The 19,987-nt window shown below is 46.7% G+C and overlaps 1 protein-coding gene across 3 annotated transcripts in view; it reads left to right on the top strand.

The window, feature by feature from the left end:
* ATP2A2 (ATPase sarcoplasmic/endoplasmic reticulum Ca2+ transporting 2) overlaps positions 1 to 19,987 on the top strand; it is a 263,413-nt gene that overhangs the window by 47,130 nt on the left and 196,296 nt on the right. For all 3 annotated transcript variants that reach the window (XR_011199488.1, XM_069214880.1, XM_069214879.1), the window contains exon 5: positions 5,091 to 5,229. Coding sequence is in view for 2 of the 3 variants with exons in the window: in XM_069214880.1 (XP_069070981.1) it covers positions 5,091 to 5,229 (139 nt within the window). In the remaining variant the exon portion in view is untranslated. The remainder of the gene's footprint in view (positions 1 to 5,090; positions 5,230 to 19,987) is intronic.

The following is a 19,987-nucleotide window of genomic DNA, read 5'->3' as shown; positions in this document are numbered from 1 at the left end:
TGCTTCGAAAAGACAAGAAACTCCCGAGGACAGCGGACCTGCTCCAAGAAAAGCTGCAACTTTGTTTCCAGCAAGCTTTAAAGATCCCTGCAAGCTCCCCGCAAGAAGCGTGAGACTTGCAACACTGCACCCGGCGACCCCGACTCGGCTGGTGGAGATCCAACACCTCAGGAGGGACCCCAGGACTACTCTGATACTGTGAGTACCAAAACCTGTCCCCCCTGAGCCCCCACAGCGCCGCCTGCAGAGGGAATCCCGAGGCTTCCCCTGACCGCGACTCTTTGAATCCAAAGTCCCGACGCCTGGGAGAGACCCTGCACCCGCAGCCCCCAGGACCTGAAGGACCGGACTTTCACTGGAGAAGTGACCCCCAGGAGTCCCTCTCCCTTGCCCAAGTGGAGGTTTCCCCGAGGAACCCCCCCCTTGCCTGCCTGCAGCGCTGAAGAGATCCCGAGATCTCTCATAGACTAACATTGCGAACCCGACGCTTGTTTCTACACTGCACCCGGCCGCCCCCGCGCCGCTGAGGGTGAAATTTCTGTGTGGGCTTGTGTCCACCCCGGTGCCCTACAAAACCCCCCTGGTCTGCCCTCCGAAGACGCGGGTACTTACCTGCAAGCAGACCGGAACCGGGGCACCCCCTTCTCTCCATTCTAGCCTATGTGTTTTGGGCACCACTTTGAACTCTGCATCTGACCGGCCCTGAGCTGCTGGTGTGGTGACTTTGGGGTTGCTCTGAACCCCCAACGGTGGGCTACCTTGGACCAAGAACTAAGCCCTGTAAGTGTCTTACTTACCTGGTTAACCTAACAAATACTTACCTCCCCTAGGAACTGTGAAAATTGCACTAAGTGTCCACTTTTAAAACAGCTATTTGTGAATAACTCGAAAAGTATACATGCAATTTTGATGATTTGAAGTTCCTAAAGTACTTACCTGCAATACCTTTCGAATGAGATATTACATGTAGAATTTGAACCTGTGGTTCTTAAAATAAACTAAGAAAAGATATTTTTCTACATAAAAACCTATTGGCTGGATTTGTCTCTGAGTGTGTGTACCTCATTTATTGTCTGTGTATGTACAACAAATGCTTAACACTACTCCTTGGATAAGCCTACTGCTCGACCACACTACCACAAAATAGAGCATTAGTATTATCTATTTTTACCACTATTTTACCTCTAAGGGGAACCCTTGGACTCTGTGCATGCTATTCCTTACTTTGAAATAGCACATACAGAGCCAACTTCCTACAGTTAGTAGACGTTAATCAGTCTCTGGAGACTCTGCAGGGTTAGCACATATACAGCACAACATTTGAGGGGAGACGTCCAAAATGGTGGTAATCTGTTTAACAAGCCAATGTCCCTGATGAGGTTACCCTCTAGCAAGTCGGCATCTAAGTGATATAGATATTTAAAGGTATCTCACTGCCATTAAAGACGTAGTCTAGGGAGAGCACTTCTCTCTGGTTCGGTAGTGGGGCAGAGAGGGAACAGGCAGGATTTGGTGCATTTCACCTGTAGACCTGGCGTTACTCTGAAATCCCCCAACAATGCCATCACTCCTGGCAATAGATTCACGTGTCATGTGCATATAGAGAGATTACATGGCAAATACCCTGTGCCTCGATCTCGCACTCCTCTGCTCACATACACAACTGGTAGGCCAGAGGCTCCATGGCCAGCGCAAAGAGAGGCAATCTGCAGCCTTGCCAGATGTCAAATTTGGTCAGATATGTACTGACCTGTTTCGATTCTCCCGCAAGGATGCCCATAAAGGGATTTGAGCCACCTTAAACTGGTACCACCCACATCGTCTCGAGCATCGTGAACAGGTAATCCCATGCCAAGGTGTCAAACGCCTTCTCAATGTCTAGCAACATTGCCACCAGAACACCATTGGTGTTTAAGTTGGCTCAAATTAGTTGCAGTAACCGGCAGACATTGAGGAAAGTACTTTGACCCAGTGTAATGCCACTTTGGTGTATTAAGATACTGAGTAGGGGAAGTGATTGATCAGGGCTTTCCCTGAGATGTTGCCATCAAGGTTAAGCATTGAGAGTGGTCTGTAGGATCACACATCTAAGGGATTGTGCCACAGTTTCAGGAGGACTACTATAAGCACCTCACAAAGGGTATTGGGAAAGCTGCTTAGTTGTAAACCTCCAGAAGTTCGATTGCTAGAGCACATAGGTGGAATAGTACTGTATCAGGAGGCTATAGGTACCTGGTGATTTACTGTGGGATTTTTGCAATACGGCTAAACTACCTCATCAAGCTGGAAGTAGGCATCCAACTTGGCAAACTGTCGCGTTGAGCTCACGAAGTAGTAGTTCCCGAAGTTAAGTATGCTGGACATAGCTAGAGGGGCCTATTACTGCAGCATAAAGTGAGCTGTAGTCCATAAAGTTTGCGTTGCTGTTGTCTTGTGTATCCGTGCTGTCTTCTACTCATGTAGCACCCAATTGGGGGGGGGGGGAGGGGGGGAAATTCATCCGGAATAAGGTGCGACAGTAGCTTATTCATGCGGTCCCCTTCCCCATGTAATCTAGTAAGTTACTGGCTGTAGTCAAGCCGCCCCAGTGGCTCCTCTAGGTCTGTTCTTGTCATACTTGTAGCAGGGAGTACAGCCTAGTAGGAGGCTGTGGTTGAACTGTGAGCTACGCATGTTGATAGTATATCCCTGCGCAGCGGCTGCCTGGCCCCCCCCCTTGGTGATGACGGCACAGTGCCATTGTATCACGACCTTGTGAGCATCGCACTTGGTTTCTTGGTCGGAGGCCGAATCAGCATTTAGTTCAAAGTTCCACAAGCAAAGGTTATTATGTGACATTCACCATCACTTCTCTCCCTCCTTGGCTAGGGTACTACTATTCATTAAAAAAAAAAAAAAAAAAATTCTCCGCCATTTAAGGTTTTGGGAGAGCCACACCAAGAATCGTGATAATTGCCCTTGGCCAAGTCGCCTGTCAAGGTAATCTTGTCACTCCCAGTGAGGTTGCTGCCTGGTATCCAGAGTTAAGCATGCTATTGCAACGCACCAGGTTCTGCATCCATGATAATACAGTTAACAGGCCCAGCACTAACAGTCTCACAGGGCCCGACAGTGCTGCAAAAAAAGGACGCTCTGGCTCCTCATCTTCTGGATCCTTCCATCAAGCGTTGCCAGTTGGTAGTACTCCACCAAACTCTAGAGGTGCGATTCATCACCTTTCCTGGTGAGCACAGCACTGTCAGGTAGGCTCAATTATTCAGGCCTCCACAGCTTTGATTGGGCATGGCTGGTTCCCACTTTTCCAGCCTGCTTCTCTCCTCTGCTGGCCAGGTACATTCTTCTTCATCACTCAGGCACAGTGCTTCCCTAGAAGGACTTGTGCACACTGTGTGCCGTGATAGGCACCATCTTGGGTTCTGGGTCAGCTGCTTCTCTGGGGAACTTGGGTGCTCTGGTCACTGTGCATTGGCTTCTGCAGCATTCCAGACTGTCAGAAAAGCAGCGATCTGCAAATCTAGAGGTGCCTGAACACGTTTATTTTAGAATGAGGCCAAACCCAGAACTTTGTTGGTTATTCTATGTGTGCCAGACAGTCTGGCATTAGTATGGCTATATAGCGATGTTGCCTGCCTGGGGGAAAGGTTGCTTGATGTTGGGGAGAACTTTTTTAGGTCTTTCCTACCAGCTATTTGGTAGGCCTCTTATGGCCTGTACCAGAAACATACAGTGGGCTTTGACCCAAGCCATCTTTTGCCCCTCATATTTGCTTGTGCCTTTTATTCAGTGGCTCCCCCTGTCTGTCTGGTCTTTGTCCCCTTCCCCCAACCCCCCTCACCCCCCCCACCACCTTTTTTTAATTAAAAGTTCTTACCTAAGGTGATGCCTGCACTATCTCCTGCAAGACCTTTTGTTATCTTACAGTGGGCTTGGAGGCCTCCCGTTGCCTGCCCTTGGTTGGTTTCATTGTCGCTCATTTGCTTGCTTCCTATTCATCAGCTGCCATAGACTTTCCTTTATGTTCTTGGGTTCGTTTCTCCAAAGAGCAGGGACCTATTACTGTGTCCTTCTACTGCTTGCTCTTTTAAAAACTGCACTTTCTTTTTTTTTCTTTTGTTTAAACAAAAAAAAAAAATTGGAGTGCATGTTTTCCAGCTGTCTCCATTGTGTACTTCTTCCCCTGTGTTGCTCCCCATTCCCCTCCAGCCCAGTCTTTTTCATGTGCTTCCCACCCTTTGTTGTCCATGTCCATTCCCCCCAGCCCCTCCCACCCAACTTTTTGCCTGTGCCCTGCCCTCTCCCCATCCTGCCCACTTCCCGTTTTGGGTGTGCACGTCCCAGCCGCTCCAGCACACCCTCTATTGCCCATTCATGGGATAGAGGACAGGTGAGGCGCATATAGCTAACAAAAAAAAAAAAAATAGGGCGCAGCCAGCGCTATTCCCCTTTTTAAAGGAAAAAAAAAAAACTGCATCAGCGCTGGCCATGCCAATTTGTGTCTCCTTTAGCACCCCCCCTCCCAGTACCTTTTTTTAAATTTCAGAATATAGTTAATTGTTACAGCATTCTTCAAACCCCTTTGGGGAGGGAAACATTTCTACGATTCTTACCGTTATTTAAGTAGATCAGACGCCGCAGTTGTAAATACAAACAATACAATTTTTACACTAAGTAGAACAAATGCAAAAAAAAAAAAGGGTTCCCTCATGCCTCCTATCTACCAACAAGTACCTTCACTAACTTCCTCAAGGTACTATAACGCATTGGCAACAGTACTGTTAAAACAGAATTGTTGAATTGAGAACAGCTGCTAATATGAAATATTTGCAATTAAATGCAAGAAACACCTCCCCTTCCTACATCCCCTTCCACAAAACATTTTCCTATGTGGCAACAAACTCGTGGCACATGCTATATGGGCACTCCAGGTTGACTTGGCTCTGGGAAATCTTAATGGGCTTGGTGGGTTATTTAAAAGTGGATACCATTCACAAAATACTTTTTCCTCTGACATGCTGGTGCTTATCCGTTGGATTTCATTATCCGTTTACCTTCATTATCCGTTTACCTTCATTATGTATTCCTTTTTTCAGGAAAGGAATGCTGAAAATGCCATTGAAGCACTTAAAGAATATGAGCCTGAAATCGGTAAAGTGTATCGACAGGACCGAAAGAATGTGCAAAGGATCAAAGCCAGAGACCTCGTGCCAGGGGATATAGTGGAAGTGGCAGGTGAGCTTTAATACATATTCGTATTACTTTTTTATCATTTGTATCCTAGTTGTGTGTAATTCCAATTAAATTATGAAGTTGCTATTGCTATTTGGTATTTAAATTGGCTAAGTACTAAGTGGAGTGCCTAAAGCCACAGTAAAAAAAAAAAAATCTAATTTGATAGGATTGACTTTCCTATATGTTTTATTGGCACTAATAGTTAACACAAGTACAGAAACCAGTTTAAGAAATGCTGCAACTTATAATTTCTGAAGTGTGGTGAGAATTACATATCTCCCCAGTTACTTTTCAGACACTAGGTATCTGATGCCACCTATTTAAAGCACTGGATTGGGAGATAACCTGATGTCTCAAGGCAAAACAATTTCCCATAACTACTGGTTGCAAGTGTGATTACAAAGAAAATACAAGCTATGACCTAACCATTCTTCCAGAGTTAATTAGTTATCTTAGCTAAACTAGCTTTTCTATAGGTCTAAAATGTGAATACTAGTGTTTCTATAAACAGGGTGTGCATTTAGGTGCTTACAGTGGCATATTACACTCCATGTAAATGCACATATACTACATAATACCATTGTGGGGAGGTGCCATGACTCAAGAGGTGAAGTCTCAAGTGAGTCATGATGCCCCTCCAACAGTGGAGCTTGTAGAGGTTCTATATGGAGGCTTAAGATGATGGGACAGAATGGAGCCCTGCGGTTTTCTGTAGGGGATGGATTGTTTTGGGGATTTTTGAGTTAGTATCTTGAAGAATTTGTGGTGGTTGGCAAGGTACAATAGGAACCATGGCGGGGCTGGGTTCATGAATCCCATGTCTCTTTTAGCAAAATGTAATTCATATTTGGTTGTGGTCTGCCAAAGGCTGCAGAGGGGGGGTAATGTTTGATCACAAGGCCAGAGCCAGTCTTGCGAGCAGTCATTAGTCATGCATTATCTGTCAGAAGCATGGGCAGGCTTTGCGTTGTTGAGGTGTTAAGTCAGATTGGTTGTCGTATAAGTGATTGATACACTCAGATCCAGGAAGCTAAACCTCTGTCTTAAGCTCTTTCGGCAAAGAAGAATTTGTCCTTTTGTGAGCGTTCTACATAAGCTAGTTTGTGCAATTAATAGCCAGACAGAAGCTGTTTTCTAACCCATGTTTCACATAGGTTTCATCCCGTTGATTCTCAGTAATGACCATCTTAGTGCACCATACTTTTCAACCAATGGGGGAATAGGTGTTACAGGACAGAACCCTACAATCTTAGTGCTTTTAATTTGCTTCTTTCTATTTGAAGACATGAAACATGAATGAGTTATTGTATTATGGCCCAGTAGTGCAAACTCCGGTCTCTGCTGACCTTTCCAAATATGCAGCCTTTTTGGTTTTTCATGTCACCAGAACTCTACACTAATAGTATAAAATCCTAAAACCTAGTTACCTGTTATGCTTACAAAATATTTGTATGTATATAAAAATACTTCATGTGAACAGTATTTACTAGGTAGTAAGTTGTACCCTATTGTATTGGTGTTAATAGAAGTAGATATCTTAGACTAAATCGTAGTTAGATGTATTCTGTTGTTTTTTAAACCCAGTTTGCCGACTTCCATAGCTTCTCTCCGATACAAGAAATCCTTTCATTAGGTATAAACCTTTCTTCACCCATTCCTTTCCTACCCACTCTGCTCACACTGTTGGTCTTTGCCCAACCTCAATTTAAATGTTGCACTCTGGGGTGTGTAGACTCCCGGTGGAATGTTCAATGATCTATACGGCTAATGGCAAAACAAATCTCTGTTGGCTTTCAGAGGGTGCTCCAAGTCTCAAAGCCCTGACAAGTATTAATATGTTCGATGGCATGTGTAGCTGCAGATACACATGCTGTGCACATCCCGCCATCTGGTGTTGGGCTCGGAGTATTACAAGTTGTTTTTCTTCGAAGAAGTCTTTTCGAGTCACGAGACCGAGGGACTCCTCCCATTTCGGCTCCATTGCACATGGGCGTCGACTCCATCTTAGATTGTTTTTTTTCCGCCATCGGGTTCGGACGTGTTCCTTTTCGCTCCGTGTTTCGTGTCGGAAAGTTAGTTAGAATCTCGGAAAAATCGTCGGTATTGTTTGTGTTCGGTATCGGGTTACTTACAACAGATCGACACCGACTTTTGAAGAGCTCCGGTGGCCCTTTGGGGTTTTTTCCATTCCCCCTGGTCTGGTCGGCCCGGCCTAGTGTCTCTTCAAGGCTGATGGAACGGACCCCATTCCGCTTCTGCCCAAAATGCCATAACAAGTATCCATATACAGATCAGCACCTGGTCTGTAACTTGTGTTTGTCACCGGAACACAAGGAAGATACTTGTGAAGCCTGTCGAGCGTTTCGGTCCAGGAAGACACTAAGAGACCGAAGAGCAAGGAGACTGCAAATGGCGTCGGCGCCGACAGGACAAGAGCGTTTCGAGGAGGAGGAAGAAACATTCTCCATCCAGGAATCGGACTTGGATGTGATCGATCCCGAAGAAATGCCGAAAACCGTGAGCAAGACGTCGAAATACAAAACTCACGAAAAAACCACTAAAGCCCAGGGCACGCCACCGCCAACAGGCCATGGCTTAACCCGAAAAATAGGTGACCGATCATCGGCACCGAAAAAGGGCGCGCTGGTGGCGAAGTCACCCGACTCCGGTCGCGATACCGCCACACAGCAATCTCGGGCCCGAGATAGTGGCTCCGAGCAGGTTCGGCACCGTGATAGTGGCACCGAAATGGGTCGGCACCGAGAGACCACGACGCCGAAAGTAAAGAAGGTTTCGTCAGAACCGAAAAAAGCAGCCGAAAAGGTTTCGATACCGAAACATCCGGCCTCGGAACCGAAAACAAGTTCCTACACTGAGGAACAAGGACTGTCCACACAAATGAAGACACATAGATTTGGACAGGAATTGGAAACAATAAAGCCAGACTATACACAAAGAAGGCTCCATATCCAGAAAGAAACAGGGAAGATCAGTACTCTCCCTCCGATTAAAATGAAACGCAAACTTGCCTTCCAAGAAAAAGCCAAGCAGCCACAGGCAAAGGTGGCTAAACAAGTAACCCCGCCACCATCTCCACAATGCTCTCCGCAACCATCACCGGTAGCCACTCCACCAATGATGCAATCCCCAACTCATACAGGAATGAGTCAAGATGACCCTGACGCATGGGACCTTTATGACGCACCAGTGTCAGATAATAGTCCTGAATGTTATCCAGCTAGACCGTCGCCACCAGAGGATAGTACAGCCTACGCACAGGTGGTGTCGAGAGCAGCGGCATTTCATAATGTCAGCCTGCATGCTGAGCCCATTGAAGACGACTTTCTTTTTAACACACTGTCGTCCACACAGCCAGTATCAAAGTCTTCCTATGCTATGCTACGCGGAATGCTAAAACACTCCAAACAAGTGTTTGAAGAGCCTGTCAAAGGAAGGGCCATTACTCCGAGTGGAGAAAAAATATAAACCGCCACCAACAGACCCCGTGTACATCACACAACAGCCAACACCGGACTCAGTTGTAGTAGGGGCAGCGCGCAAAAGAGCGAACTCGCATACTTCAGGAGATGCACCACCTCCAGATAAAGAAAGTCGAAAATTTGACGCAGCAGGCAAGAGGGTGGCGGCACAGGCAGCAAACCTGTGGCGTATTGCCAATTCACAGGCTTTGTTGGCCAGATACGATAGGGCCCATTGGGACGAAATGCAACACTTTATAGAACATTTGCCCAAGGAGTTCCAAAAGAGAGCGCAGCAGGTAGTAGAAGGACAGAGTATCTCCAACAATCAGATACGGTCAGCAATGGATGCTGCAGACACAGCTGCTAGAACTGTCAACACAGCAGTAACAATAAGGAGACATGCATGGCTGCGTACATCAGGATTTAAACCAGAAATACAGCAAGCTGTGCTGAATATGCCATTCAACGGTCAGCAATTGTTTGGGCCGGAGGTGGACACTGCGATCGAAAAACCTTAAAGACACTGACAGTTTAGAGGGGGGTTTCGAGGACAAAGCACAGAACCCACAACCTCACAAACAAGACCCACTTACCAGAGCCAATATCAGCGGGGAAGTTTTCGGGACCATATAAAGGGGGACTGTAGGAAGTTGGCTCTGTATGTGCTATTTCAAAGTAAGGAATAGCATGCACAGAGTCCAAGGGTTCCCCTTAGAGGTAAAATAGTGGTAAAAATAGATAATACTAATGCTCTATTTTGTGGTAGTGTGGTCGAGCAGTAGGCTTATCCAAGGAGTAGTGTTAAGCATTTGTTGTACATACACATAGACAATAAATGAGGTACACACACTCAGAGACAAATCCAGCCAATAGGTTTTTATATAGAAAAATATCTTTTCTTAGTTTATTTTAAGAACCACAGGTTCAAATTCTACATGTAATATCTCATTCGAAAGGTATTGCAGGTAAGTACTTTTGGAACTTCAAATCATCAAAATTGCATGTATACTTTTCAAGTTATTCGCAAATAGCTGTTTTAAAAGTGGACACTTAGTGCAATTTTCACAGTTCCTAGGGGAGGTAAGTAGTTGTTAGGTTAACCAGGTAAGTAAGACACTTACAGGGCTTAGTTCTTGGTCCAAGGTAGCCCACCGTTGGGGGTTCAGAGCAACCCCAAAGTCACCACACCAGCAGCTCAGGGCCGGTCAGGTGCAGAGTTCAAAGTGGTGCCCAAAACACATAGGCTAGAATGGAGAGAAGGGGGTGCCCCGGTTCCGGTCCACTTGCAGGTAAGTACCCGCGTCTTCGGAGGGCAGACCAGGGGGGTTTTTGTAGGGCACCGGGGGGGACACAGGTCCACACAGAAATTTCACCCTCAGCAGCTCGGGGGCGGCCGGGTGCAGTGTGGGAACAGGCGTCGGGTTCGCAGTGTTAGTCTATGAGAGATCTCGGGATCTCTTCAGCGCTGCAGGCAGGCAAGGGGGGGGTTCCTCGGGGAAACCTCCACTTGGGCAAGGGAGAGGGACTCCTGGGGGTCACTTCTCCAGTGAAAGTCCGGTCCTTCAGGTCCTGGGGGCTGCGGGTGCAGGGTCTCTCCCAGGCGTCGGGACTTTGGATTCAAAGAGTCGCGGTCAGGGGAAGCCTCGGGATTCCCTCTGCAGGCGGCGCTGTGGGGGCTCAGGGGGGACAGGTTTTGGTACTCACAGTATCAGAGTAGTCCTGGGGTCCCTCCTGAGGTGTTGGATCTCCACCAGCCGAGTCGGGGTCGCCGGGTGCAGTGTTGCAAGTCTCACGCTTCTTGCGGGGAGCTTGCAGGGTTCTTTAAAGTTGCTGGAAACAAAGTTGCAGCTTTTCTTGGAGCAGGTCCGCTGTCCTCGGGAGTTTCTTGTCTTTTCGAAGCAGGGGCAGTCCTCAGCGGATGTCGAGGTCGCTGGTCCCTTTGGAAGGCGTCGCTGGAGCAGGATCTTTGGAAGGCAGGAGACAGGCCGGTGAGTTTCTGGAGCCAAGGCAGTTGTCGTCTTCTGGTCTTCCTCTGCAGGGGTTTCAGCTAGGCAGTCCTTCTTCTTGTAGTTGCAGGAATCTAATTTTCTAGGGTTCAGGGTAGCCCTTAAATACTAAATTTAAGGGCGTGTTTAGGTCTGGGGGGTTAGTAGCCAATGGCTACTAGCCCTGAGGGTGGGTACGCCCTCTTTGTGCCTCCTCCCAAGGGGAGGGGGTCACAATCCTAACCCTATTGGGGGAATCCTCCATCTGCAAGATGGAGGATTTCTAAAAGTTAGAGTCACCTCAGCTCAGGACACCTTAGGGGCTGTCCTGACTGGCCAGTGACTCCTCCTTGTTATTCTCATTATTTTCTCCGGCCTTGCCGCCAAAAGTGGGGCCTGGCCGGAGGGGGCGGGCAACTCCACTAGCTGGAGTGTCCTGCTGGGTTGGCACAAAGGAGGTGAGCCTTTGAGGCTCACCGCCAGGTGTGACAATTCCTGCCTGGGAGAGGTGTTAGCATCTCCACCCAGTGCAGGCTTTGTTACTGGCCTCAGAGTGACAAAGGCGCACTCCCCATGGGGCCAGCAACATGTCTCGGTTTGTGGCAGGCTGCTAAAACTAGTCAGCCTACACAGATAGTCGGTTAAGTTTCAGGGGGCACCTCTAAGGTGCCCTCTGTGGTGTATTTTACAATAAAATGTACACTGGCATCAGTGTGCATTTATTGTGCTGAGAAGTTTGATACCAAACTTCCCAGTTTTCAGTGTAGCCATTATGGTGCTGTGGAGTTCGTGTTTGACAGACTCCCAGACCATATACTCTTATGGCTACCCTGTACTTACAATGTCTAAGGTTTTGTTTAGACACTGTAGGGGTACCATGCTCATGCACTGGTACCCTCACCTATGGTATAGTGCACCCTGCCTTAGGGCTGTAAGGCCTGCTAGAGGGGTGTCTTACCTATACTGCATAGGCAGTGAGAGGCTGGCATGGCACCCTGAGGGGAGTGCCATGTCGACTTACTCGTTTTGTCCTCACTAGCACACACAAGCTGGCAAGCAGTATGTCTGTGCTGAGTGAGAGGTCTCCAGGGTGGCATAAGACATGCTGCAGCCCTTAGAGACCTTCCTTGGCATCAGGGCCCTTGGTACTAGAGGTACCAGTTACAAGGGACTTATCTGGATGCCAGGGTCTGCCAATTGTGGATACAAAAGTACAGGTTAGGGAAAGAACACTGGTGCTGGGGCCTGGTTAGCAGGCCTCGGCACACTTTCAATTGTAAACATAGCATCAGCAAAGGCAAAAAGTCAGGGGGCAACCATGCCAAGGAGGCATTTCCTTACAGGGACAATTCCAAAAGAATAGAGGGAAGTTCCAAAGTCCCAAAACTCCTCAAAACAAGCAGTGACTTCCAAGTCACAAATCCCCAACACATAACATCTGTGGGGGGGAGACTAACCAAGTTTTACAAACATTGGGAGGAAATAACAGACAATTGGGTCCTAGCAATTATCCAGCATGGTTATTGCATAGAATTTGTCAAATTCCCTCCAAACGTCCCACCGAAAACACACAATATGTCAAAACAACATATAGATCTTCTAGGACTAGAAGTTCAGGCATTGCTACAAAAAGAAGCAATAGAATTAGTACCAAACCAACAGAAAGGGACAGGAGTTTACTCTCTGTACTTTCTCATACCCAAAAAAGACAAGAGTCTGAGACCTATACTAGATCTCAGAACATTAAATACATACATCAAATCAGATCACTTTCACATGGTGACATTACAGGACGTAATCCCACTGCTCAAACAACAAGACTACATGACAACATTAGATCTAAAAGATGCACCACCTGTTCCTTCATGGAACCTCAACATTGTCTTAACAAGGCTCATGGGTCCACCTTTCGAACCCATGCATTCTTGTGAAATGCAATACTTAACGTGGAAAGTTGCATTTCTCATTGCCATTACATCTCTAAGAAGAGTAAGTGAAATACAGGTGTTTACCATACAAGAACCATTTATTCAAATACACAAGAATAAAGTAGTTCTAAGAACAAATCCAAAATTCTTACCAAAGGTTATCTCACCATTCCACTTAAATCAAACAGTAGAATTACCAGTGTTCTTCCCACAGCCAGATTCAATAGCTGAAAGAGCACTACATACATTAGACATCAAAAGAGCACTAATGTACTACATTGACAGAACAAAAGTAATTAGAAAGACAACAACTATTTATTGCCTTTCAAAAACCTCATACAGGAAATCCAATTTCAAAACAAGGTATTGCCAGATGGATAGTTAGGTGCATCCAAACCTGCTATCTTAAAGCAAAGAGAGAGCTGCCTATTACACCAAAGGCACACTCAACCAGAAAAAAAGGTGCTACTATGGCCTTTCTAGGAAATATTCCAATGAACGAAATATGTAAGGCAGCAACATGGTCTACGCCTCATACATTTACTAAACACTACTGTGTAGATGTGTTATCTGCACAACAAGCCACAGTAGGACAAGCCGTACTAAGAACTTTATTTCAAACTACTTCCACTCCTACAGGCTGAACCACCGCTTTTGGGGAGATAACTGCTTACTAGTCTATGCACAGCATGTGTGTCTGCAGCTACACATGCCACCGAACGGAAAATGTCACTTACCCAGTGTACATCTGTTCGTGGCATTAGTCGCTGCAGATTCACATGCGCCCACCCGCCTCCCCGGGAGCCTGTAGCCGTTTGGAAGTATATATCCTCAACATTTGTACATTTGTAAATATATTACTTTAACCTACATTTGGTACATACGTATTCATTCCATTGCATGGGCACTATTACTAGCATACACAACTCCTACCTCACCCTCTGCGGGGAAAACCATCTAAGATGGAGTCGACGCCCATGCGCAATGGAACCGAGGTGGGAGGAGTCCCACGGTCTCGTGACTCGAAGACTTCTTCGAAGAAAAACAACTTGTAACACTCCGAGCCCAACACCAGACAGCGGACTATGCACAGCATGTGAATCTGCAGCGACTAATGCCACGAACAGATGTACACTGGGTAAGTGACATTTTCCTTGTAAGGCAGATCAGGATGTTGACAAATATGTATAGAAATCATCGAAGTACCACCACTTAATAAAGGGCGATGTATGTAGATACAAAAAATCTTCAACCTGTTTGCTGCACCAGGAGAGAAGCAACCCACATTTCACAGGTGCAGCTGCCTCCGTGAGAGGAAACTATTCCAACATAGTCCAGTTAGCCCGATTTTTCAGGGTTACGGACTATTTCCATAAGCACCGGGCTCATGTTAGTGGCAGGGTGTCAGATGAACAGAAGAATGTCGTCCACATAGCGGGAGACCAATAAAGGCCCAGCCTTGAATTGTAGGACTCTGTGCAGGTGTTTCTCTTAATGTCATATAAGAGGGTCCATGGTGATAATGAAGAAGAGGTGGGGTACAGGGGATGCAGCCCTGCCTGGTTCCTCTGGTAATGGCGAAGGTAGGTGTTAAGCCATTGACTCAAAGTTGGGCAGTTGGAGGAGTGTAATAGCATAATCGGGGAGGTGAAGCAGTATGCAAAGTTTGCGGAGGGTTGCTTCCAGGAAAGGCTTTTATAAAGAATCTGAACGTGTTTGTGTTTCTTATAAAAGACACCGGTAAAACCGTCCGAGCTGGGTACCTTGGAGCCATCTAATGAACCGACACAAGTCCACACAAAAAGTACACCCTCAGCAGCGCGGGGGCGGCCGGGTGCAGTGTGCAAACAAGCGTCGGGTTTGTAATAGGATTCAATGGGAGACCAAGGGGTCTCTTCAGCAGTGCAGGCAGGCAAGGGGGGTTCTCCTCGGGGTAGCCACCACCTGTGCAAGGGAGAGGGCCTCCTGGGGGTCACTCCTGCACTGGAGTTCTGATCCTTCCGGTCCTGGGGGCTGCGGGTGCAGGGTCTTTTCCAGGCGTCGGGATCTTAGTCAGGCAGTCGCGGTCAGGGGGAGCCTCGGGATTCCCTCTGCAGGCGTCGCTGTGGGGGCTCAGGGGGGACAACTTTGGTTACTCACAGTCTTGGAGTCGCCTGGGGGTCCTCCCTGTAGCGTTGGTTCTTCACCAGTCGAGTCGGGGTCGCCGGGTGCAGTGTTGCAAGTCTCACGCTTCTGGCGGGAATTGCAGGGGTCTTTAAAGCTGGTCCTCTGGAAACAAAGTTGCAGTCTTTGTTGAACAGGGCCGCTGTTCTCTGGAGTTTCTTGGTCCTTTTAGAGCAGGGCAGTCCTCTGAGGATTCAGAGGTCGCTGGTCCTGGGGAAAGCGTCGCTGGAGCAGTTTTCTTCCGAAGGGGGGAGACAGGCCGGTAGGGCTGGGGCCAAAGCAGTTGGTGTCTGTCTTCTCTGCAGGGTTTTTCAGCTCAGCAGTCCTCTTCTTTAGGTTGCAGGAATCTAAGTTCCTAGGTTCAGGGGAGCCCTTAAATACTAAATTTAAGGGTGTGTTTAGGTCTGGGGGTTAGTAGCCAATGGCTACTAGCCCTGAGGGTGGGTACACCCTCTTTGTGCCTCCTCCCAAGGGGAGGGGGGTCACATTACTATCCCTATTGGGGGAATCCTCCATCTGCAAGATGGAGGATTTCTAAAAGTTAGTCACCTCCGCTCAGGACACCTTAGGGGCTGTCCTGACTGGCCAGTGACTCCTCCTTGTTGTTCTCATTATTTCCTCCGGCCTTGCCGCCAAAAGTGGGGCCGTGGCCGGAGGGGGTGGGCAACTCCACTAGCTGGAGTGCCCTGTGGTGCTGGAACAAAGGGGGTGAGCCTTTGAGGCTCACCGCCAGGTGTTACAGCTCCTGCCTGGGGGAGGTGATAGCATCTCCACCCAGTGCAGGCTTTGTTACTAGCCACAGAGTGACAAAGGCGCACTCCCCATGTGGCCAGCAACATGTCTCCAGTGTGGCAGGCTGCTAAAACCAGTCAGCCTACACGGGTAGTTGGTTAAGATTTCAGGGGGCACCTCTAAGGTGCCCTCTGGGGTGTATTTTACAATAAAATGTACACTGGCATCAGTGTGCATTTATTGTGCTGAGAAGTTTGATACCAAACTTCCCAGTTTTCAGTGTAGCCATTATGGTGCTGTGGAGTTCGTGTATGACAGACTCCCAGACCATATACTCTTATGGCTACCCAGCACTTACAATGTCTAAGGTTTTGCTTAGACACTGTAGGGGCACAGTGCTCATGCACTGGTACCCTCACCTATGTTATAGTGCACCCTGCCTTAGGGCTGTAAGGCCTGCTAGAGGGGTGACTTATCTATACTGCATAGGCAGTGTGAGGTTGGCATGGCACCCTGAGGGGAGTGCCATGTCGACTTACTCGTTTTGTCCTCACCAGCACACACAAGCTGGCAAGCAGTGTGTCTGTGCTGAGTGAGGGGTCCCCAGGGTGGCATAAGATAGGCTGCAGCCCTTAGAGACCTTCCCTGGCATCAGGGCCCTTGGTACCAGGGGTACCAGTTACAAGGGACTTACCTGGATGCCAGGGTGTGCCAATTGTGAAAACAAAAGTACAGGTTAGGGAAAGAACACTGGTGCTGGGGCCTGGTTAGCAGGCCTCAGCACACTTTCAATTCAAAACATAGCATCAGCAAAGGAAAAAAGTCAGGGGGTAACCATGCCAAGGAGGCATTTCCTTACAGAACATTTAAGTGTCGCATAGGCAAATAAAGTCTAAATGCTTGTATCGCTGTGTACAGGTGTATTTCTAGTGCAGGGCATGCAGTTTCCTCAGCCTCTAGGCGATTTAATGGAGTCCTAGGCATGGCTGACTGTTCATCACAATAAAGCAAGCTCTTCCACCATACCTTTTTCCATTCTTTCTTCTTCTCGACCCTCTGCTCGACTAAAATCACTATTTCCACAACCACCCACTTCCCTAGCCCTGCATAAAGTTCTCACCTCTGTATAGTCTTGTTCCAGTTCTCTTTCTTGACGTTTTCTGGTCTTCTCTCTGATGCTTTGATGATCATGACTTTGTAATCTTTTTTTATTTTTTATTGTAGTGGATATATTCATGTGTGTTGGACGGGGGAAGTGGGGTGAGTCTTAAAGTTTCACCAATCCTACTGGGCATAATAGGCAAGTCTAGTCTGTTGATGTTAGACGACATCTCTCCTTCAGATGGTGTTATCCCCAAATTGGTATCTGATTTTTGTACCCCTTATGTCATACATTATCTTGAGGGAGAAGTGAATCTGAGTAGGAAGTGTGGGGCATAATGCCTTGATACTGGGTACCCAGAACGAACTGCGTTGGAGATTTCTGAATGCTAGAAATATTTGGAGTTCAGGTGAAGCCTATTAACAGCTTCGTTAGGTATTTGTGAAGGATGCCCTAATTGTAGCGCAAGCAGTTGTTTTGAGAGTGAACAGTAAATGTTTCGCTTATTTTGCTTAGTGGGCTATTGCCATTCTCTGGGGTGATTCATAGCGAACCAAAACAGCCTTAGCATATACCTCCTCCTGTTTGGGTGACCACTCTGTGGCTGTCTTGCCATTTTATTACAGCCAGTTCATTGTGGTGTACAGTTCAACATTATGTTGCAGCCATCTAGCAGCTTTTGGTGTATTGTGGCTCGGATTTCAGCATGAAATTATTCTCAGTACAGTAAACGTTAGTCAAGTTTAATAAGTGTTTCATTTTTGCGGCTTCGACTTCGAACAATGTAGTGACCAGGTGATTGATTTTTGTCATTGTGTGAAATATGATTTTGGCTGGTGCTGGAATGCAGCCAGTGCCAGTAGAGTGATGAGAACAAGCTGCATCAATAGATAGGTGACCACCATTGTCAAACTAGGCTTTTTTCAGCACTGTAGTCCAAAGCTGTATCTAGAAAGCTCCCCCGTGTACAAACTCAGGCCAGACCCTGCACTCACAACCAGTGCTTTCCCGCAGTTGAACACACTAGGGACAGAAACCTCGTCTAACTCACCATGCCGCCTACTAGTCTCTGCACCTAACCACAACCCTAAAGCTTAATTCATCTCTTTTGTAAACTTATGAACTTTCAGAAACTCCAGATTCCAAGCTTGTAACTATCAGCAGGCTTGTTCCTTATGATTTTTTCCTACCAGTTTAACAGAAAATAGCAGCCACTTTTTTTTGTTTTTTTTTACATTTTCTCCACAGTTTGACACCTATGCACTGCTGTCTGTTGCTTGTAATCTGCACTACAATTTATAAATTTATTTTCCATGGCACTGAACTTACAGGTTTGGCTAAACACGTAAAAGATTTGGGGGGGGGGGGGGGGAGGGATTGTCCAACCATACGACCCTATTGGGCTGAAATTCTAGCTCAGATAAAAGAAAATTTAGGTTACCCAGTCCCCTGCACTCAAGAGTTTATTCTTCTAGCTCTTCGAGCCCCATCTCTCCAACATCAAATAGAGGGTGACCGCTCGAGACTCTGGCTTTGCGTGGGAGCAGTCAAGATGGCCTTAGTTTCAGCATGGAAGAAACCGGAGGCTCCTTCCATGTCACAATGGTGTGCTCGCCTATGGCGAGCTCACAATGAAGTGAATGGCTGACATACTTGGAGAGGCTTTTGTTTTATTTGGGGATCACTAGTACAATTTCTTTCACGAGGCCTCCCACTTTCCTCATGTCCCACTCTCACAAGGGCACTTCACCTCTTCCTGGTGCAGCATTTCTCCTCCTTCCGTTTTCTTATACCTTGCTTTGACATACCACAAAATCCCCTACCAGACGGACTCTAATCCCTCCCACATCCAATCATCTCAAATACCCCATCCCGGCATGTAATGTTTTTCCTTATTACTGTTATAAGCACGTCAAGAGGTAGGCAGCAAGTTCTTCTGTAAAATCTTTTATTAATAAGTCTCAAGTTCCTCATAAAGCATCCCAACCACTTGACACAGACGCCGTGGTTCTTAACATCTGCCAATCAAACCCCTCGCTCAATCATTCCAGAACCTATGTGTTCTAGCATACAACACATCCACCCCCTTACAACAACCTTAAAACAGTAAAATGTGCAGAATAACTTGTGAGAAAACAAAACAAAGGGAATAATAAAAACAAAAGTTCCATACAAAAAAAGACACTTGTCTCCACCTTGGTATTTGTGTTTCCATCCACTTATGATGAGATTAATTACGCCCTAATAGAGTAGAATCACCTTCCAATTCATGGCGCCATCTCTCCTCCGAAATCACGGCTTGGTTGATCTCACTAACAAAATCTACTCCTTCCTCACATACTCCATCACAAGAAACTGAGGTGTTTTCAGAAACTAATCTGGATAAGGTGTCTGCTATCACATTCTCAACACCAGGAATGTATTTCACTTCAAAATAGAATTCTTCGAGAGCAACCACACCCACCTGGAGATTCTAGAGGAAATGGAATCCACACCTTTTTTATTGAAAACCTCACACAAAGGTTTATGGACTGTTCTGACAATGAACGTGGATCTCCACAACAATTTCTCAATTTCTTGATGGCCCAATGTACAGCTAACGCTTCTCTTTCTATCACCGAATACTTGCTCTCAGCACCTTTGAGACTCCTCGACAAAAACACTGATATTCTGGGGCCCACAACCACCCTGTTGTAATACAGCTCTCAACCCTTTAAGGCTGGCATCAGTCGTGATAATGGAATTCTTTGTTGGATCAAAGTTTGAGACAAGGAGCCAAAGATAATTTCTCCTTGATTAAATTCCTTTTCACACAATTCACTCCATACAAAATCAATGCCTTTCTTAAATGGCCTCTCATATTATAGGTGAGCTCGGCAAAATTCTTAAATTTGTGGTAATATTCAACCATTCCCAACAACCTCATGAGCTCTTTTGTGGAAGGGGACACCATTGCCTGAATTGTGTTAACAAGATCAGCTTTGAGGGCAACACCCTCACCTGTTATGGTGTAGCCTAAGTAGTCAATAGTCTTGGTATCAAATTTGCACTTCTCCAATTTGTTAAATTGTGATCAGTTACTCTCCTTAACACTTGTCTGACTCTAACATCATGTTCGGCATGATCTATCCCATAAACAGGAACATCATCCTGGTATACACAAACCCCTTCTAAACCTCTCAGAATCCTCTCTATAACCCTCTGGAATACAGACGCTGCCAAGATGAAACAAAACGGATGTCTGGTATACCTAAACATGCCAAATGGTGTCATGAAGGCTGTGAGATCTATAGAAGCTTCAGAAAGTTGGATTTGATGATAAGCCGAAGCCAGATCGATAGTGCTAAATACCTTAGCATCTCCTAT

The sequence above is a fragment of the Pleurodeles waltl genome, chromosome 11 (genome assembly GCF_031143425.1).
Source record: "Pleurodeles waltl isolate 20211129_DDA chromosome 11, aPleWal1.hap1.20221129, whole genome shotgun sequence".
NCBI classification, from domain to species: Eukaryota; Metazoa; Chordata; class Amphibia; order Caudata; family Salamandridae; genus Pleurodeles; species Pleurodeles waltl.
Note: the sequence above shows the minus strand (reverse complement) of the source record. Positions and strands in the feature narration are given on the sequence as shown.